Raw genomic sequence first — 21,612 nt, 5'->3', positions numbered from 1 at the left:
AATTTGGAACAATGAGGATGACTGATACTGTGTTGTTTTTAGGGCGGGCTGCAGGAAGTAGCTGAACAGCTGGAGCTGGAGAGGATTGGACCACAGCACCAGGCTGGTTCAGACTCTTTACTCACAGGCATGGCGTTCTTCAAGATGAGAGAGGTAAGGTGTCAGGTGGGGCATCAGCCAGAGCTTTGGTTGCTTCAAGCAGTCTAAGAGAGATTCACATCTCTGTAATCCCATCTGCAATCTCTCCCCCTCCAGATGTTCTTTGAGGATCATATCGATGATGCGAAATACTGCGGCCACCTGTACGGGCTGAGCTCGGGCTCGGCTTACGTGCAGAACGGAACGGGAAACGCTTACGAAGAGGAGGCCAACAAGCAGCAGTCGTGACATCGCTCTGAAACTCTGCCATCCCTGCTACTCGCATCCACAATCAGCCCGGCTCTGAGGCCCGGCGCTGCGACAATAATGGAGGAAAAAACTACCAACGTACATAATATGCATCATTTAGCGAGCTGTTTTTCATTGGCTGTGCCAACTGTAGATGATGGAGAAAAGAATCCCAGCTGTCCTCATCCATGCCGCGAGTTGCATGTGTGAGTTTAGGCTTTTATTCCTGCAAGGCAGCATAGACGACGCGAGCGGTTCAGTTTAGTTAAACATGATGGGATTTTAGTTTTCCTGGAGTGTTCTGTAGACATGTTTTGCACTTTAAAGAGCTCTAACCTGATTTTATATGGAAAGCTGAACGCATTTCCGGCGTGTCTCTGTCTCTCTTCCCTGTTTGTTGCCTTTCTGTGTTCCTGTTTTATATTGTGAACATGTAGGAAAATCTCCACCACCACGAAAGCAGCTCTCACCACACTCAGCCTTAACAGTAGCTGCATTCTTCTCTTTTAAAACTTTTAATTTATTGTGCTGGTTCCGCAACGTCCTCCGGCGACCCCGTCAAACACTAAGACCCGGATGAGCCCCCCACCCTTCCTAAAATCCGGATGGATCAAGACCAGAGTTTTTTTGTTTATTTGTTCATGTGATTAAAAAAATGTTTGTAATGATCTGAATAAGGTCTGAATTCACTGTGAAAAATGTCTTCTTGGTCCAGAACAGGACAACAGTTCTTCCCTCTTATTTCCTTGAGTTCAGAAATGTCACATGCTGTTCTATAAATAACGTTCATCCAGATGCTTTTCATTAGGAGGAATGAGTGTCGTTTGTTTGTCCAGTCGCTCTCGCTGACGGATGCACATGTGGTCAGATGCATGAGCTTTGTGTAACTGACTGGTGATGCTGCAACCTTTTTTTGATTAAACCAGCTGTAGGATTTTTTTTCTCTAAATGACTCTTCTGGGAGTAAACTTCATTTTTATTATTTTAGTCTAACCAGGGTGGGGGCTTTTATTCATAGAGAGCGTTGCTTATTAACAAACACCGTTTGAATTTGGAATGACTCCTATGCTTTTCTCTCCAGTTAGGCTGCATGCGTTCAAAGCTGTGCTGTTGATTAGTTCCCAGACTTGCGTTGCTGTTTTCAGGTTTGCAGCTTATATCAACCGCTCTATGCGTCTAAAACTGACATGCGCTTCTTTTATTTCTGCAGCTCATCTCTCACCCTTGTTAGAGAATAATATGCAACTTGAAGAGAGGAATGTTTTTAGTGTTTTTTTTTGTTTGTTTTGTTTTTGTAAATAAAGGCTTGGAAGTTTTTCTACAGGAAAAAAGCTCTTTGCAATGAAATCCTTTGACTTCAAATTGCAGGTACCAGTTATAAACCGAAATATGTAGATTTATAAGGCATATTTATTATAAAAATACACAAAACCAGTTTAGGGTCAGTCTACACTAATCACACTGCAAACTGGAAAATATGAGCAAAACATCCAGATTTTCCAAATAATGAAGACGGAACCGATAGTCTGAAAACCCCAATAAATCTATATACAGATTTCTACATCTATGTCATCTAGATCGGTTATGATTATGCTTAATATATAAATTAAAAGGTTTGGGCAGAGGTTCTTTGTTTTTAATTTCATAGCTACTCTGATGACAATAACTTCTCCATAAAACACAAAACCTACATCTGAAAAAATGAGTTCTGTCTTTGTCATATTTAACAGTTTACTGATGTGGATAATCACTGTAATTTTGTCATTTTATAGTTACTATAATAACAGCTAAAAGGTCAAGTTGGGACATTTTCCCCTCAGAGTATCACTACTGCCACTCTCTGTTTCAGGGAGGAACTGCTTGTTCTGGAGGTGGTCAGTCATGATCTTATAGGTCAATTATGCTCTTAACAAATCAAAAGGTAGGGGTGGCCATGGCGGCCATTCTTGATATGCCCGTCAGAGGTGTTACAGCCATAAAATAGCCTCAAAGTCATGACTGATCTGAACAGCACTGGAAATAAATGGTAAAACCAGTTGTCTGTTCTAATTATCGACTTCCTCGAGATTAAAGGTGTAGTGCAGCCTTTTCTCAAGCTGATTGAGACACACTTCAGAGCCTTTCAGAGTAATGATTACAGCAGGCTGATGAATTCCCAGGATTCATTTCACCTCAGTAAATCAGATCCCCAGAGCTTTTAATGTGAAAGGGCCTATGGGAAAGACTTTTTCCCAAAGTCAGGAATTGACTCCCTCAACAAAGAGAATCCCTTAGCAAAAGGTAGTATACTTGAAGTAAATTCTATTAAGAATACTTAAGTATAAGTTTAGAAAGTATACCAAACAATGTACTTTTAGTGTACTTAAAGTATTAATACTTTTTCGAACTAAATTGGGACATTTCTAAGTTTACTAAAGTATACTTAAGTAAACAAAGTACACAATAGTATAGTCAAGTACACTTGACTATACTATTGTTAAGTATATGAAATATAGTTTAGAATAAGTAAACTCTAAGTGCACTGCCTGATTTTAAGTATGAAATTTGTGCACTTTTAGTATACTTGAATAAATTACTTTTTGCTAAGGGATATTAATGGAAAGTTCAGTGGAAGGAAAAAACTGGTGGAGAAAGATGCCCAGGCATCCAGGATAACCATAGTCTTTAGGGATTACAAGACATGGACTGTAGATGGAGCTACCAAACAAAGCTGGACTCAGAACAGTCATTGTTAATATAGAGTAGAAATATACTTTTTTGTCCTCCAGATGGAAAACACAAGTGTGTCGCTGGACAGCAAAAAGACATGGGAAGCACCATTAATAAAATCATTAAGATTATAGAAAAGACTAGCAACGAGAAACCATCAATTAAAACAAGAGAAATACAGTTTACGAAAATGGCTTTGAATAAATTAGATGTGCAAAATCATTAAGTGAATAAAAATCCACAAAAATAGGGCATATTTATACAGTTAAATAAAAACCAATTACTTTAAAGAAGTTAAAAGTTTAGATGTTAAGCTTCTACACCAAAGACGGCTTAACTAATTTAGAATAGTTTATAATGCACTGAGGAGACAAAATGCATAAAACACTCGACTCCATTTAACTGAACGAGAAATAAAGATAAAAATCAGGTCAAGATTCAGAAACTGGATTTTATGCGATGAAACATTAAAAAGATTATAGTTATTAACTTCTAAAGGTATAAAATAGGGATAGGAAGTCAGTTACTAAAGTTTTGATGAAAGCTGAGCTGAAAAAAAAATTGTCTAAACCAATTAAAACCCAGCATGAAGTCTAGAACGTATACATTTCCTTAACTCAAAAATAAGAAAATACATTACAAGCATGTTACCCGAAGGAACATGATCTCAGATTTTTTTAAAAAAAAAGTTAATTTCATTTAAAAGTCAAATCTTCTGAGTCTAAAGGAAGAGGAGAGCTTCCATTTCAAGTGATTTGAGCAGCTGAATCTTTCATCAAGTCTATTACTGATTCATTTCAAAGGAGCCCAGATTTAAGTGCAGTAAATTAACATAATTATATGTCAATTTACTAGGATTTGGTATAAAAATATTAAGATTATAGTCTGATTTGTCATATTTTGAATAAAATCTTTGAAATGAAATAATATTTCAATGATGTTCTGACTTAATGGAACATTTGTGCTTTTATTGAGAAAAGGCCGAGACGGAGGATGAGCTCACTTTATTCTTATAAGGCATCACAGCTTGCCTCACACATCCAATTGGTCTTACAGACAGGAAAGATAGAAAAATATGTCATGATGAAGATTTTAAAAGTGTACATTCTTAACAGCACTGTTTAGTACAATTGGATATTTAAGTCTTTTCCAGCCTGAAAGGACTGTACAAGATTTTTTTTTTTCTGTAAGTCAGCCACATTTAGAAAAAAAACAACCAAAAACTTCAAACGGTTTCTGCTTTCCAATGGCGGGCGGATCTCGTCTGCTGCAGAAGCCTTCAGGGAGAAACAGTCAGAAACAGTGGACTCCAGGCTTAGCAGTAACATCCTCACTCATGCCTCTCAGTCAGAAGAGCCCTTTTTAAATGTAATTACTAATCACTACATTGTTTTCTTTTTCACTTCATGTCTGCATTGACATCCTGAGATGAGAGCATGCAACTCTTTCACAATACTCACCATGATGCATGTGAAATCTAAAAAAAATGAACATTACAAGAGGAGGGAATATCTTGATACGTCTCTGCTCGTCTATATTTAGCATTTCTTCATGTGCCAAAGAATCAAAGTAACCAGCAGGTAGTTTCTGAATGTGCTGCAACAGGGAGAGCAGCTGACGACACAGTTAGAAAAACAAAACGCCATCCTCTCTGACTGCAGCTCGGCGCTTATTTGCATCCAAAGAAACACAGATGACTGGAATGCAGAGACTTTCAGAGAGAGCAGCAGACGTGGTGGCTCATCTGGTATTTCCTGGCTTTTGTCGGTCGAGTTGTGTTAAACTCAGTGCAGGTTGCATGATGGCAAACAACAAAGCTGTCACCAACACGCATGGTGGGATAGGCACAAACACAGAGGAGGGCAGCATAGACCTGCAGGATGAAAGGCTTATTATTCAGGCAATCATTATTCAATTATAGTTCTAAATTTTCACATGATTAATAACCTACATTTGTGGTCTGAACCTGTCAGCAGGAATCATTACGCCTCGTTTTCAACAGTCATCACTGGGTTACTTGCACCTGGACACAGATATAAACACATGTGAAACATTTCAAGAGTGCAAATGATCAGAGAAACATGCATCAAAGCAGCTTCTTAGAATGCATTATTCCCCTTAAATCATCTTCTATTTAGTCTCTTTAAACTCCGAGGAGCAGCCAATGGTCACTTTGGAGGATCTGCAGGGATTCACAGCTCAGCTGAAATAATTTGCAGCTGTTAGTTGTGCACTCCACCACCTGGACTGTGTGGATAAATTGCATAAAGGTACACAGCAATTATGTGGAAGATTTCTGGACAACAATTAAATGGACAAGAGAAAATTAAAATTAGGTTGATTTTTTTCCATCCAATCTCAAGTTTATGTGTCATTTTGTTTAAGACTAAGACTGGAACTCCCTGTGAAATATATCAATATCTTTGGTTTCCATGTCAAAAACTGAACATGTTTAAGGGCTGTTACGATTACTTTTGGAAAGTAATGTTATCAGATGTGAAATTGGATTATTGTGTTATGATCTTGCCCTTCTTGTCTTTGTCTCTTGCACCTTCACTCTCTGACCAGGAGGGGGTGCTGGTGAGCAGTCTGCTCTGACTCTCTCTGAGGGGCTTAGAGGGGAACTGGCGGCCCTCTGCTGCACTGCAAGAACACAAACAGAGATGTGATCCAATAAAATCCTACCCAAAAATAAAAACTCATTCTTTATGCTGACATGAAAAGTCTCTATTTTCCACTCATTGATCTCATGTTTGAATTGTCACCTCTTGTTGGCAGAGCTGGATCCAGCAGGCGATGAGGGCTGCTCAGGGTCCAGATTCACCAGGCAGGTTGGAAACGAGCAGCCATCCCCTAAACTGTACATCCAACACAAAAGCAAAGAATGCAGATATATGAACAATTTCAAATTGCTATTTTAACCCTGGTTTTATGTTTACAGTCTTCACACACATGCATGTATTATCTGTGTTCATGACTCTCATTTTGCACAAAGAAACTGAGAAATATAAAGAATAAGACGAAAGATATGAATATTAATAACAAAGAAAGGTTTATTATATTACTTATACACATAAAGTATTAGGATCTATGGTTATATTATTTTTGTGTGTTAAGATTCTGAGGATGTAGCCACAGCGCTGTGCTGGGACCATTTTGAAGCACTTTATTAGGAAGTAAGTGAACAGGGCTCAGGTATCTCCAAGTTAAATTATATTACCGTATGTTAGAAAATGGCTCTATTTTACACAATATTAGCATATAAGAGGCATGCGGGCTCAGTTAGAACAGGATTTGCATTCACGTTTAATGTTTTTACTGTTGTGTTTTTCAGGTATGGGTGTTTTAATGGATTAGGAAGCTTAATGTGGTGATGATATTAGTAGAGAAATAAGCGAAAGATCATCACCTTTTAAAGACTGTTATTTTGCACATATCTGACAAAAGCTGACAAAATAATAATGATTAGTTTATCTTCATTCCGACGCATTAGTGTTCCGCTTGTTGTCACATTTCAATCACAGATTTCGTTGTAATTATTGGGACTAAATGTGACAATAAAACAAAGTGGACGTAAAACGATCTATTAGTCTCCCACACTTGGAAAAAATATAAAAAATTTATTTTTTTAGCATGTCCCTAATTTCATTTTATCAATGTTCTCATAAACTCTAACGGCATGATGCTGCCACCTCCATGCTTCACTGTAGTGACAGTTTGTTCAGGAGCAGTGTTAGTTTTCTGCCACAGCGTTTCAGAATTATGCTCTGCTTTTTATATTCTCACATCAAATCCCAATAAAGTTCATGGATATCATTCTGTGATAAAATGTGAAAAACAGTTTTAAGCCTATGCAGACTTTTGCAGGGCAGTAGACTTTTATTTTGTTGAACAAGACAAAGCTTCCACATCGGTTGGGGAAAACACAGCAAAAATGAAAATTGGCCCTGACACATCTCATCTGTCAGCTTGTTATGTGTACGCAGAGACTCTTTACAGACTGACAGCATAAGCTGCTCCATCTACACACAAACTCCCCCCCATCTGCTCATCAAACACAAGCTTGTCTTGTGAGATCACTCGGTAGGATGTTCAGATCACACCAGCAGTGAGCGGCGAAGGAAAACTTTGATCTCACAGAGGCGTCCACAGAGACATGATTGGCTGCTTTCTAATACTGATCTGCTGTAGAACAGTTCGTAGTCCAGAGAGAAGGTGGAAAATGCAACAATACAGTACGCTCTGACAAGTCATGTGATGATCAGGGATCTGCTGTGTTATGATAGCAGGGTGTGGACCTGGAAACCATCTATTATCTTGTGGAAAATTGGCCCACAGATGTGGAGTTCATACAAGGTTCAAAACTTGTCTGTAGGAAATATGTGGGACAGAAGAGGAGCTCCAGGTCGTGGAGGCACTTCGGTGACACACATGCTGTAGTATGTGCAGGTCAGCCGCCGTCTTATTGAAAGACAACAGGTTCAATCTTTCCTGCTGTGGTACGCCATAATGGAACCCTGATGTTCCAGAGTTTGTGCCGACATTGAGGTATAAAAGATTTCGCCACCTCCGAATTACCCAGCTATTGAACGCCATCGTATCTGCCAAGAAACTTCCTCTGTCTCCATTGACCTTCACTACCAGCTTGGACTGACTGCAGTTTCGACGGGAACTTCCTGATGCCTGGTTAAAGCCTTCAAGTGCCCAATCTGGACGTGTTAGTTCATTACAAATATGATTGTATACAAGGCTGTAAGGGTTTGGTTGAGGTTTTGAGGACCCAAATGCAGAGGTGAGGAGGCAGAGGAGCGTTCTTGTAGATTTAATTAACTGAGGCAAAAACCGAAAAAAAAAGCAAAGTACACAATACATGGAACCAAAAACCAGACAACTACATGGGAAAATTTGTATGGGGAGCCAGGAAAAGACGAGGAACCAGCCCTAAAGAACGGCACAGCGAGAGTATATATATGGGAGGCAGAACAAAGACAGGACGAATTAGCTGATTGGGAGCAGGTGTGAACAGAGGAGTCTAGAAGGGAGCTAGGGAAAAGGAGCACAACACAAGAGGGCAACAGAGGGCAATCAAGAAACACCCAAGAACTTAAATATATCCAAAAACACCACAAAATAGGAATTAAACCAATAAAACTAGAAAACAAAGAAAAACATGGTTCAAAGTGAAACTGAAAACTCAATAGAAAACTTAAACAGAACCAGGACTGTGACGAAGGCGGCTTCTTTAAAAAAGTATTTATATATTTTGTCTTTTCTGATGTATTTTATTGGTGTTTTGTTTTATAGACCATGCATATCAAACTAAAGGCCTGCAGGCCGATTCAAGCAAAATTATGGAAAAAGTTTTATCCTCACAAAATAAAGAAAGACAGATCCACCATTAATTTTGGCTGATATTAGCTTTTTTTCATGTAAAGGCAGAAAGCAATACTTGTATGCTTTCATCAATTCTTTTGTATATTCAGTTAATGATGGCGAGATGAAGCCTCATGAAGCATTTAACCGTTTGGGCAAATTGCTTTAACGATCCCCACAGGTCATGAAGCTTCATGTGAACATGTCACCACCTACTGGTGGAGTGCAGAACTACAGTTAGCAATATAATCTCTGATGTTTGCAATTGTTTTTCTTGTTTTATCACCTTAAAATTCTTTTGAAATTGTCTATGATTGGTGTGTATAATAAAATAATTTTTTGAGCATAAAATGTATTAGAAGAGAACAATATTTTATGTACACTGTTTTTCTTCATTTTTGGTATTTAGTTTAGTTAATTAGACTGGATGTAGATTTGACCAATCAGAGGCCTCCTGTCTGTGCCACTGTCTGTGTTAAGCCTGATTTATACTCAGAAACCATGTTGTCTGCATGTGTGTCACAGTGAATGCAAATATGCCCCCGTCCCCTTCGCAGACACTCTGCTGCACCTCTCCAAAATTGTAGGTAACCACAGACAGTGCCGCATTTCCTGTTTGGTACGTTAGCGGCTTGTTTTGTTTGTATGACCGCTATTGTGGAAAACATCTTGTGAAGATGGACCAGCTAGAAGACTGAGGTGGGCGAGAACGCTGGGACCCTTTTTCCACCTCGATCCCCGCTCCCTGCCGTAGGAGTATTATAAAAGGCTGGTTATCCTCCTGCAGCATTGTGTCGCAGTGAGCTTGTTGCAGATATTTTCGATTTATGCTCAATATTGAAGCGTGGTCTGCGCTGTTATTCGAAGCCACAACGCAAGAGGGACAATCAGGAACTAGCTGTGGGTCTACATATGGCCGGGGCGGTGAGGATGTGGGGGCAAATTTGTGCGACAACAGAGGGACATGACGGCAAAAAAGAGCGGGGATCCAGGTGGAAAAAGGGTCCAGCGTTCTCCCGCTCCTCGCTCTTATAGCTGGTCCATCTTCACGAGTCGTTTTCTGCAATGGTGGTCATACAAACAAAACAAGCCGGTAAAGTACCAAACAGGAAATAGGCATAGTATAGAGAGGATGTAGATTTGACCAATCAGAGGCCTCCTGTCTGCGGTCATCTACAATTTTGGAGAGGTGCACCTGAGTGTCTGCAGAGGGTGCGGGGCATATTTGCATTCACTGCGACACACACGTAGACGACCTGGTTTCTGAGCATAAACCAGGCTTACGAGCTTCTTTAACCCAGCATGCATTGTGCAGGTGAAAAAAAATGGCAACCTCCGTGGGTGAAAAATGTAACAAAGCATTTACAATTTCTGAATTAATTAGTTTCATTAGTTTCATGAATTTGTATGTATCAAAAAGTAATTTTTTAGGGTAACAGGAAAATTACAACCTTTTTAGGCCAACATATTCCATTAGTTGTGGGTTGCTTTAACAAACATTTAAACAAGCCCTTCTAATCCATTAACTTTCACCGGCTTTAAAGGATTATCTCACCTGGAGAAAATGGGAACAGGCCAGTATTTGGCCTCGTCACCAAAGACCTGGAGGAAGTTCTTGGTAAAGCCGAGACTAAAGCCGTTTTTGTCCGGACCATGACGGAAGACCGGAGCACGCACCGCCTCTAAACCAACAGACAGAGAGAAAACATATCAAACACATCATTGCCTGCTCAGAATTTTATATTTTATATATTTTTATTTTATCAGAGCATCATGGGGACAACCCAATCTCATTCAGGTTCAGATCTGCAGGAGTCGTCCCTGTTTTACTACGGCTTCAATCAAATTCCTCTGAATCAAAGTGTCTTTGTTGTGCGACTTTCATAGTGTTTTAACCAGGTGTGACTTGTCTTTCTGAACAGCATATCAGTGTCCGTCTCTAAGCTGCTTACCGCTCTGAGCCTTGTGTCTTTGCATTACTGTGAAACGTACTCCTCTGGTTAATCCATACTCCTCGACGCAGAGACAACGTGTGCCACTGTGTGCTCCTAATGAGAAACTACGGAGCTGATAACGTCCCCCTAGAGCAGCACATCAAATCCGCACACTGATAGGTTGGGGGAAAAAATGTGGAGAACTGCTCCTTCATCTCTGGCAGACAGAGGAGGATGGATGTAACCAGAGCTCCAGGGTTTTTTGAAAAAACACAAAGATGTCCACACAGACATGGAGAGGTACAGTAGGTGCTGAAAACGAGACGCACCCAGAGTGGATCTGTTCTTGCAGACGAGCCAGCAGTGATAAATGAAAAGGGAGGCCAGGCTGACGGAAAACATGGAGGCTGAGAAGAAGAGGAACAGGATGTGGAACTTCGCCTGAGTGTCCGGGAGGCCTTTCTGGGAAGGAAGAAGGCAGCGTTAGCACGCATACATTGGTTCCAAGAGACCACTGTTTGAATAAGGGTGTTACTAGCTAGGTGGAGGAGAATCGCTGTTTAAATTGGCTACTGAGTCCCTTTGGAAGCCCAACTTTAAAACTGTGATGAAAAAAAAAAAATCTAATTAGGAGATAGCACAGTTTAAATATCAGTAACTAAACTATAATCACAAGTGTCCTTATTAATGATATTTTTTTCAAAATGATTACAAACTATGTCATATCCATGAGATACTGGGTCAAAGATTTGACCCAGATTTTACAATCAGCATGGGATGAGTGTTGGACTTTTAATTATGCATTCAAACAATCATTTTAATATGTAGAAGGTTTATAAAACAGAAAACTGATGCACAAGTTTGGATGCATAGCTGATCTTCCTGAATCCACACAAGGTCAACATTTTAAATAAGGATTCCCCCTCTGATACTGGATAAATATCCCCTAGAAAACGGCACGCTAGCCATCTGGGTTTTAGTGCCATCAACAAGTAGGGAGACTCTGAATGGGTGTCTGAGCTTGTTTCTTGGAAGAAATGGTAGCCGTCTTTTAACAGGTTGGTTTCCAGGTGCAGGACTGGCCCAGTTGGGTGTGTTTTGGATCTGTCATGTTAGAACAAACAGTTCTGGCCAATATTCAATCATTTTGGTGTTGATTGATTCATTTAGATAAATCTTGGAAGTACTCCAGGTTTTTTGTAATCCGATTCATAGTAACACTTGGATGAAGCAGGCCCAGAGCACAATGCTGCCGCTGCCATGCACCACAGCTGGAACAGTGTTCTTAGGTCTAAAAGCCTCAACTTGAAGTCTTCAGATAGCCTTCTTGTTTCTTTTTTATTGTCCAAACAAACATGGACAATTTACATGCGGTCCAGGCACATGTTTTATTTACTCCCTAAAAAAACTGACTTAAGCGTTCATACATATAGTGAGCAGAAAATCCGTAATAAAATGCTCAGCAATGCCTAATGTATCACAAATGATACAAACAACTTATATATGGTAATCTAACTTACTCACAGTTGATGTTTAGGATTTCTTTTCATTTTCTGAAAGGTTTGGTAACATATTTAGTGTAGAAAATGAATTTTTTCTCATTTATTTTATGGTGAGACCCGAGTGTTAATGAAAAAGATGTATTAAGAGATAATTATTCAATGCTTTATCCTAGTTATTACATGGTTTATTTGATAATAATGCTTTAAATGTTTAGGTTTTTTCTTCGTTAAATCACAGTGTTAAAAATAGGCTTCCATAGAGTCCCTAATATAGTGACATAGCAATGTTTGGTACCCCCAAAAAAACTCCATCACTGTCAGAATGAGACACAAGATTCTCTTTAATATCCAAAGGTGACTTATTCCATTTTCATCTTCCTGTCAGAGGAGTTAAACGGGAAAGAGGTATGGAGTAAAAGACAGGCCGCCCTGCCCTTTACTGTCAGCTAAATGAGGCATCTTCATCTATTTTCCAGATGGTGTGGTGCTCCCTTCCAAACTCTGCAGGTATTCGGTTAAACCCTCCCTTTTTCCTCTACCAGAAAGAAGTTCCCAATGTCACGGTCTGCAGCACAGAATCCAGCCATGGCTCATACAAGCTTACAAGCTTACTTCCTGAACACACTGGAAACATTTCAGGGGTCCCAAACTTTTGCATGCCGCTGTGTCTAGCTTCTGATGCAGTAAATCACTAACTAACCGCGTAGTGCATACCAGATACTCTCTCAGACGGAAATGTGCTCTACCTCCAGCCTTTGTTAAAAGACCAAACACAATGTTACAAAAAGAAACAGTATATGCAGCTGTTTTATTGCACCTTTTACTGGTCCCTAAGGTGCAACAAGTTATCTTTATTCCAGATAACTGAGAATGTGCTGATTTAACTCAACTTACTGTCCAGAACTTGATAAAGTACTTGAGATCTGTAGCAGTTATAAAAAGGCAGTATAGTAGAGAATATGCCAGGAACAGCATGAAGAACTTGTAGTTAGAGAATCCCACACAGTTGTTTACCCTGCAGATAAGAACAATATGCAGGGTGGTGATAATAAAGAAGCTTAATACAAGTTTACACGAAACAATGCATTGTTAAGTCTGTCATTGTCCAACTCAATTAATTTGTAGTTCATTAAACTCAATTATTTATTGGCTACTGTGAAAACTAAAGCTCTCTTAAATTCAGCGAGTGTTTTAGGTTTTCACTCATCTCATCTGAACAAACGGCTGGGCTGAAACTTAGCAGGTCGTGTTCCCCACAGGTTGCATGACTCAGCTCCGATTTCTTTTATTTCTTTCTGCAGACAAGGTCTGTTCTCTAGCTGTGCATGGATTATCATGAGGCCTGATGTGTTTAGAAGGCATGCACAAGCATTGATGCTTGCTTCTTGCTACAATCACAAAGGAACATTATATTTGGTTTCTAAACATTTATACAAGTACCAATCCATAGAAACTGTGGCATGCATTTATATTCAGAACCTTTGACTGAATGCTGATTTGGACTATATTATGCTGGAACTAAAGCTACAGTTCTGGGTAACTAAGAGGTGCAAATATGTATGCAATAGAATACATAGTTTTACAGCAAATTTAAAAAGTTCGCCAAATCCAGAAATTAGACCAAAACAAAAAAAAAGCCTAAACCACAAAACACATGCAAGTGAAAAGTGTTGAATGTGGCAAAGACATTTGCAAGTTAAAGAGACATTTTTTAAGTTTGAATTTAAAAATATCTTAGTTGTTAGGATAATTATCATTAATGATGTGTGAGTTTATTACACCTTAATACTAGCTGCCTGTTGCATGTCAGAATTGATGTTTTTCGCAGTAGTTTATCTAATCAGGACAGGTCCTTGGTCCGGCTATATACAGTTATAATCTTCATTGTGCACGTGGCAAAGATTTGTGAACGGATCGAAGTAGTGCTCTTGATCAAAGAACAAAGCCATGGATGTCTTCTCATCTGCAAACATGTATGATGTAATGATGTGATTATGTGGCAGACTGGAGATGTATAAAATGCTTCTTTAACTGTGGCCTCTTCCTGAGAAATGAGCCCGGTTGGTATGCAGCTGCCTTCTGTAACCCTAAGCAACCTCTCTGATCTGAGTAAGATTACAATTATAAGAGATCACTCGGAAACAAACTCTTTAAATAACACTTCATAACTTATATGTATTAAATAACCAGGAGACACGACAACAGATTCTGACAGAAATTGTAATCTTACTCAGATCAGAGAAGTTGCTTAGAGTTACAGAAGGCAGCTGCTCACCTCTGGGCTCACCTCTCAGGAAGTGGTCCTGTTTAGCAGTCAAAAAGGCATTTTATACATCTACAGTCTGCCACATCATCACATTATTACATCATACACGGTAGCAGATGAGGAGACATTCATGGCTTAAGCCTTATCAAAATATAACACTTTGTTCTTAGCTGAACATTTCATTCCCAAATCTTTGCCACGTGCAGAATGAAGATTATAACTGTATATCCGGACAGCGGAACTGTCTTAATTAGATTAAGTATTGTGGGAAACATCAGCTCTGACACGCAACAGGCAGCTCATTTTAAGGTGTAATAAACTCACACATCATCAATGATAATTTTCCTAACTGCATTCTTTTTATGACTTTACCAAGGCTCTCTTCTCATGTACAATATCTCTCCTGAGTCATCTGTAGCACTTCAATTCAATTCAGCTTTAATTCAAATTATTCATATGGCCTCAGTTTACAACATGTGATCTCCAGGCTCTTTACAGAGACAATTCAACCAGATCATAGAGTCAGATTGGTTCAGTTTTCTATCTACCAGCTAATAGCATTGACTCATTGACTCTATTACATGGCTCTAATTTGTAGCTTTTTATAACTTGCAGTTCTTTTTGCCACTTTAAGCTTTTTTTCTTTTTGTGTGTCAACATGATTTATGCATTCGCAGCAATCACCATTTTATCACATGAATATGCTTTGCACCATTCCAGTGCTGCATTGGCTGTATCTCTAGTGTTGTAGCTCAGCTAGAGGAGGAAACTTCACTTTCAGTCTCAAATCTTTAGCTGACTCTAAAAGACTTGCTTCCATTATGCCTTTTATTTGGAGTATTCCAGTATTCCTTTCAAATGTTTCTAGGTCATGTCTGTCCCTGCACCTCAAACGTTAATTTTGGGGGATCCTTCCTTCACATTGTTTGTTGTTACTCTCTCATAAACTTGAGACTTGTGGAGTACTATAAGACCTGCACAGCTTCCTGTCTGACCTGTCTGCTGTGCTCCTTGATCTTCATGAAGTTTAAAATCTCCTGGTTTTAAACCGATCTTAAATTCCTAGACTCTTTTTCATTTATTTGGTGAATTCTGATGGACGTTGCACTTAATTCTATTCAGGCGAATCAGAGTATCACAATCCACTTTATATCTTTGTGATGTTGTGTCATATAAAAGTCCCAATAGGAGACCCTGGAGTTTGTAGTTGTAATGTAATAAACTGCAAAAGTTTAAGGCATGTGAACACTTTTAGGAAGCAATGCAATGTGGAGAAACCTTGTTAGTCTGAATGCAAATGGGAGGTGCAGCACCATAAGCTGTTTACCCAAACCTGGGGGGAACGATACTCACCAGGGGCAGTGGTGATCCATCTTCAGGATGCATCTGCAACACAGTATGATTCAACTTCAGAGCAATTAAATAGGACTCCTCCTGTCAGCATGCTATATTATCATATGATCTGTTCTGTGGAGGAGCGGGGAGCTGAAAGTCGTACTTATCACAGACTGAACAATGGTGACATCGATCAGGCTTCAGCAGCTGGCAGCGGTCACAGAAACGTATTGCTGAGGAGAAACAGGCAGTTCAATCACTCAGTAATCAGCAGCAGCCTCTCCTAACCCGCTGGTCCACACTGTTCCAGCTGCACTGCAGAGATGAGAGCGTGCCGTACCTCCAGAGTTGGTGCGGGTGTAGATGGGCAGGTCCTTGGCTATTCTCCTCAGGATCTCCTGCTGGGACTCTCCACGATCTTCACGCTCCAGCAGCTCCTTGTCAGAGTGAGACAGCTCAAACTAAGTAGGACAGAGGAAGAGAAAAACACAATCTATGGTTTATGAGGGGGATTTATTAAGCCGTGTTCATCACATCTTTGTTTTTGTCAAAACATATCCAGTTATTCTGCATGATAAGCTAAGTGCTGTTTGAGAATCAGTGATGGAGGAGTCCTTGTTAATATAAACTGAGAGGCAGTGAAAACCGTCTGCTTCCCTCATCTGTCTTGACTGCTTCTGCTTCAGCAGGAAAATGGGAGAGAAGCACAAGCACAGAGCCGGGATATTGCTCCCAGGCACGGGAAAAAGAGATGATTGAACAATAGAAACAAATAACTGAGATGATAACAGGCAGCACAGACAGAATTTATTAAGATCAGCAAAACCTCCAGTGATCCATCGATTACATCTCATAAAGAAGAATCTGGTATATCAGCTGATGCGGTCCCTGCAGAGGTATCCTCACTCTGCAGGGCTGAAGTGCTATGGTCAGGATCACAGCCATTAAAGTGCAGCTTCAGGCATTCCAAACAGAAAGTATTATTAGTCTAACTGCAACATTCAATCACAAGGGGGCTGTAAGGAGGGGAAGTAGCATGCATCTTAGCCTGCCATCATCCAGGATGCACTCACCTCCTTCAGGGGATTCATAGGCTTGGTGAAGATGGTCTGCCAGTACGCCCACACGAACATGAAGAAAATGACATGGTAGGCAAGCAGGTAAACAACTGCAAACAGAGCAATAGAGTTAGTTTACCCTTTGCGTGTGTTTCACCACATGTTTAATTTGACGAGCTGAACTAAATATCTATGTTCTGCTAAAAAGATCAGCCTAAAAATAATATAAAAAACACTTAATCTGAGGGAAAACTTACTCATATCAAATTGAATTACCTTTCTGTATATCAAGTCAACTTCACTTAACAAGATTTATGAATTAATAGTGTAAAGACACTTGAAATAAGAACTTAAAGGTAATTGGTACAGCTTTTTTTATCATTTTTTTTTTTCATTTTTTCCAAATAAAATACATACCTGTATACAGAATATATAGAGAGAGTGGTGCAGAATAAAAGTATTCATTTTACTGTAAAAAAAAAAAATAAAAATAGTGTATATAAAGTTTTTCATAAAAGTTTGATGGGTCCAAAATATGTAAATATTTACTTCTGGTTACTATGCCAACGTCAACACTAGTGTTGCACCGATACCAGTATTAGGCGGGGCCCCAATACTGCTCTAAAATGGTGGTATCGGTATCTGTACCATCAAATAGGGCACCGATACCATTTTGAGAGCCAAAAGTTTATTTAACTATTGTCACCCATTCCAGGTAGGCAATAAAAAGTTCTACTGGATTCACTTTGCATTAGTCTTTTTCCTGTTTCACAAAGGTAGGAGCAGAATGGAAGGCATTCTTGAGAAACCATGAATTGCTTTTCTTTCACTTCACAGTTATGAACTACTGTGTCTTTGTTGATTACATTTAATCCGAATAATCCCTCATCATATTAATGTAATGAAACATTTATGGGTAAAGGAGTGTGAATATTTTGTTTAGATGCTGTTTTTGAGATGCCGTTAAATCTCTTACCCTTTTCTCCCGTGTCCTCGATGGATTCTGGAAAACAAAGCGTTAAAAGTTGGTCAGTGAGGAGAACATGGTGTGTTTGAGAGCCAAGCTGTGGAATAAAATGCCAAGCATTTGACTTCAGAATGGTTGAACTGAACAAACGCTGAGCTGGTACACCCTTCGTTCCTGAGCTCAGAACTTCAGACACATAATCAATATGAAACATGCTGGTCACTTTGACTCATTGTGTCTCCAGTGCATTCAGAAAAGACGAGGGAGTATAAACTGTAGCACCAGTTCATTAGAAACCCTTATTTCCGATAGAAAAAGAGCTGGAGAAAGACAGCTGAACGAATTCAATTAAATTAAAATAAAAAAATGGAAACCGAGAAGCTGAATTTAAGGCATGCTATCAAGAAACATGCTTGCTGCTCCGCCAGCAGAAAGTCTCATATTCCAACAATGTGTGTGAGATTAAGGACAAACATGGGTGTGTTTTGATGATGTGTCTGCAAAAAGCAGCATTTTTTCCTCTCCCTGCATTCAGTGTATCTCCAAAAACCAAACTCCACCTGATCAGTGCGCTCAGTTCAATACTGCTGCTGCTGCTGCTGGGTGCTATGAAGGAAAATAGGTCAGCCGCAGATTTCTCAAGGCGAATTATGCAAACCAGACAATGGGATTAAGTGGATCGGAGGGCATCAGCTGATGATACTTTCACACAGCCGCCTCTGTGTCCTGTCTGCTGGGGGCCTGAGCAGCTGATTGTTGTTTTCATCTTCGTGGCCTGAATGCATCATAATTTTGTTCTTGTGATGAGGAAAAAAATAATGCGAAGTAAAATTTGAGACAGAGGCTGCTGATTGGGGATTTTTATTTGGATTCTGTCTTGCCCCTGCAGCACATGGATCTGTAACAAAGGGTTGATTCTAGATGAGAGATGCTGGCTTGAATTTGCTGTAATATCACCCACTTAGTTCTGCTGTTGGATGATCATAAACAGGCAACAGAAGAGGGTTTAGATTTTGGGAACAAGCTGTCAAAACATCAACTCCTCTCCTTCTGCATTTGCGTTTCCTTTCTCATTAGACTCATCTCTATTTCATCCCCTGCTCTCTTTTTTCACAGAGATTTTCCTTTGGAGTGCTCTGACTTCCTGCCAAATGGAGCACAAGTGAGACATCCTAGAAAGCCATTACTATCCAGGTCAACTCAGTGCTCACCATTAAACTCAGGAAGCCCAGTAGCGGGTGACCAATCCATCCAGGGTTCAGCACTTGCAGAAAAGCCATTAGAATCCGGCCTTTTGCCAGCAGATAATGCTGATTGTGTCTGTGCTGGTGGGTATAAATTTGGACGGCATATCTGGGTGAGCACATGAGCCTGAAGCTTTCACTGTAAGACTTTAAGCCGGTGCTGATGGAGTGGCAACGGGAGAATCAGATGGTCTTATCCCCTTCTTACATCCTGTGATATTGCACTGATCATGAAGAGGCGCTCTATAAAAGCTATCTATTGTTCATTGTTTTTCTGTTCTGACAACAATAGCATGCTAAATTGCATTGCACACACTAGCATGTGACTGTTGACATACTAAACAAGCAGTCAGTCTGCTGCACAGAGCCTCTTCGAAGCCCTGGACATGATTTTAGTTTGCCACATTACAAACTGACCTTCTTTTGAAGCTTTATGAGCATCTCAACCACACGCAGAAACTCTGTGATGGTCCGGCTGTCGAAGCTTTTCCTTAAGAGTGGACAACTATTCACAGTGCATTAAACCAGTATAGATTTTATAGAAGGATGGAGAGAATACAGCCACTTTTGAAAGATCCTACGCGAACACGAAATTAGGAAAACACACGATTTTATCAATAAATAGTGATTAAAATACTTTTTTTTATACTTCCTTTTCCACAGATTTCTGCAGTATTTAGAATCCCTGTGAAAATATATTTCTGGAGTGGGCAGCAAGTGCAGTGACAGGCCATGCAACAGGCATAGCGACACACTGCCATGCAGAATATAAATGCTCCACACTTGAACTAAAACATCCAATGAATATTGCATCAAGGCACTCCCTCCTTTATGGCTGTAGTGTTTCAGATGATGCTGTGATTACAATTGAGATTTGATCTGTTATCCAGCTTTTAAAAAAGAAGCAATAGGGAGCCTACACTGCACTGGAAAAATTGAAATCTAAATAAGTCATATTTCCTTAAAATCAGTGCATTTGTTCTTGAATTGAGGAGGTCAGTGAGAAACTTTGCCAATGGAAGAAGAGAATTTACATTTAAATAAGAAAAAACCATTTGCTTTTTTTTTTTTCGGTTTTTTTTTTTTTATTTTTTTTTTTTTATTGTTAAATTGTTCTTTCGTTTGGGGGTTTTCTTATTTACCTGCTCAAATTAAGGGAAAAATACCCTTAATTTAAGAAATGTTTACTTATTTCTAGATCTTTTTTGCAGTGTATGTTTTGTCCCAAGCCATGCAAGAAGTAAACATGTGGAAGAAGGGGCTCTGGTTATATGAGATGGAAGTTTATAAAGTAGTGGCACCGTCATGCTATGGGATTGTTTTTTCTCTTAGAGGGAACAGGCAAGCTGTTGAGAACTGAGAAGAAAACAACCCTTAAAAAGCTGGAGACTGGGGTTCACAATTTCAGCCTAAAGGCAGCTCTAGACATACAGTTTCAGACACTTGTAGAAGTCTGAAGCACATAATTGTGCTACAATTATTCAGTAAAAGTGACAACATGTAATTTAAAAGCTTGAATGTTCGCAAAAGCTTTCAATCCGACTGTGTATCAGCTTATTTGTGAAAAATGGTGGAAGCTTTACAGTAAATATGCAAAATAAGTAATGAAAAAAAAAACAGGCCTTGTTGACTGTTTTTTTTTTTACATAACATAAAAAACATAAACCAATTTCCTTCAACTTTACAAGTTCACTAGTAAACACACATTTGTGTTGCTCTATGAAAATAAAATATAAAATCAAATATATTAATGGTCGTGGCTGCAAAGTTCAATACTTTTTCCCAGCCTGTGTGGTTTTAAGAACACACCCGGCAGTTTCTAGTTATTTTATCACACATTAAAGCTGCTTCTTAATCTGATGCAACAGCAAAATATTTCACTTTGGGGGAAAAAAGTACATTAAACCGAGTAAAGGTTATCTCTAATTAAAAATGGTTGCATTAAAGGTACAACCAGCTGACTTATAACAATGTTATTAAGACCCTCCTTTCATTTTGGAGACCTAAGCAGTTATGTCTATAGAAATTCCTTGAGGTGACTTTGCTTCTGCAGGAACGAAAGAGTCAAAATAAAATATTCTGTCAAATTAAACCGAATTATATTTCCAGACTAATCAAACCAGAGGTATTCCCCCATATGGCACACACTGCTCCTCCTCATGGTACCCAGACAGCTTCCTCTTACCGATGCAAAGCTGCAGGACATAGGCGTAGTAGGACCACGCCACTATGAGAGCGATGAACAGGACTGGGATCCAGTAGAGAGCTCTCTGACAGCCGCGCTTGATGCTCCGCGGACCAGACGGTGCCATGGTCTACACCCAGCAGATCATCACCCGTGCGCTTTGGTGTGCAGCTCTGATCCCCCCATCCTCCTCTCCCAGGGCGCGTGTCTTCTTCTCGTAGACCGTCACTGCATCGTAGCAGTGTGGTCAGCCCCAGCGGGGGCTCAGCATCCCAGCCAGTCTCCTCTGATGCCTCTGCCGCACCGCCCCCCCTCCTCTCTCTCTCTGATCGTCCCGTTATGATCCTCCACTAGTGACAGGGCGGTATCAGACGGCTTCCCGCGCGCATACTCACACCTAAGCACACGCACGAGCTCAGACTCAGGTCTGAGAGCCAGCTCCGCCCCCTGTTGTCTCCCGACACGTTGCCATGACGTCCAGGGGATGCTGCAAGCCTGGCACATTTTTCTGCGCGCGCAGGAGATGGGTTCATTGAGTTCAGACAGACCTACACACACACACACACACACACACCGGGCCAGTTCGTCCAGCATTAGTGCTGCAGCCACCTCCCATCATGCCTAGCGTTCTCAATGTTTTATCGTTATTATA

General features: G+C 39.9%; 2 protein-coding genes across 5 annotated transcripts in view; one reads left to right on the top strand and one right to left on the bottom strand.

The window, feature by feature from the left end:
• The window catches only part of LOC107082365 (CCR4-NOT transcription complex subunit 7), a 13,282-nt gene extending 11,850 nt beyond the window's left edge, over positions 1–1,432 (top strand). For both annotated transcript variants that reach the window (XM_015371024.1, XM_015371025.1), the window contains exons 6-7: positions 43–153; positions 256–1,432. In XM_015371024.1, coding sequence (XP_015226510.1) covers positions 43–153; positions 256–387 — 243 coding nt within the window. In that variant the 3' untranslated portion in view covers positions 388–1,432. The remainder of the gene's footprint in view (positions 1–42; positions 154–255) is intronic.
• A 4,156-nt stretch (positions 1,433–5,588) lies between these two features.
• zdhhc2 (zinc finger, DHHC-type containing 2) lies at positions 5,589–21,399 on the bottom strand. 3 transcript variants are annotated; one of them, XM_015371027.1, is made up of 12 exons: positions 20,961–21,399; positions 17,541–17,567; positions 16,580–16,674; positions 15,847–15,967; positions 15,670–15,739; positions 15,525–15,557; positions 12,800–12,920; positions 12,620–12,658; positions 10,733–10,865; positions 10,025–10,151; positions 5,862–5,954; positions 5,589–5,739 (listed from the first exon to the last, which is right to left on the bottom strand). In XM_015371027.1, the coding sequence occupies exons 1-12, from the start codon at positions 21,085–21,087 to the stop codon at positions 5,604–5,606; spliced, it is 1,122 nt and encodes a 373-aa protein (XP_015226513.1). In that variant the 5' UTR covers positions 21,088–21,399; the 3' UTR covers positions 5,589–5,603. The 3 variants fall into 3 exon arrangements, with proteins under 3 accessions (XP_015226513.1, XP_015226515.1, XP_015226516.1); XM_015371029.1 differs by lacking the exon at positions 12,620–12,658 and having other exon boundaries at positions 20,961–21,393; XM_015371030.1 differs by lacking the exons at positions 12,620–12,658; positions 12,800–12,920 and having other exon boundaries at positions 10,733–10,866; positions 20,961–21,396.
• Positions 21,400–21,612: the final 213 nt, after the last annotated feature.

The sequence above is a fragment of the Cyprinodon variegatus genome, unplaced genomic scaffold, assembly GCF_000732505.1.
Source record: "Cyprinodon variegatus isolate N-32 unplaced genomic scaffold, C_variegatus-1.0 Scaffold52, whole genome shotgun sequence".
In the NCBI taxonomy this organism is placed as follows: Eukaryota; Metazoa; Chordata; class Actinopteri; order Cyprinodontiformes; family Cyprinodontidae; genus Cyprinodon; species Cyprinodon variegatus.
Note: the sequence above shows the minus strand (reverse complement) of the source record. Positions and strands in the feature narration are given on the sequence as shown.

Coding starts and splice junctions, on each gene's coding strand:
- zdhhc2 (XM_015371027.1), bottom strand. CDS start 21,087: ATGGCACCGTCTGGTCCGCGGAGCATCAAGCGCGGCTGTCAGAGAGCT. Junction 16,675..17,540: donor CGAGGACACGGGAGAAAAGG/GTAAGAGATTTA, acceptor CTCTGTTTGCAG/TTGTTTACCTGCTTGCCTAC. Junction 12,659..12,799: donor ACTTTATCAAGTTCTGGACA/GTAAGTTGAGTT, acceptor CTTTTAACAAAG/GCTGGAGGTAGAGCACATTT.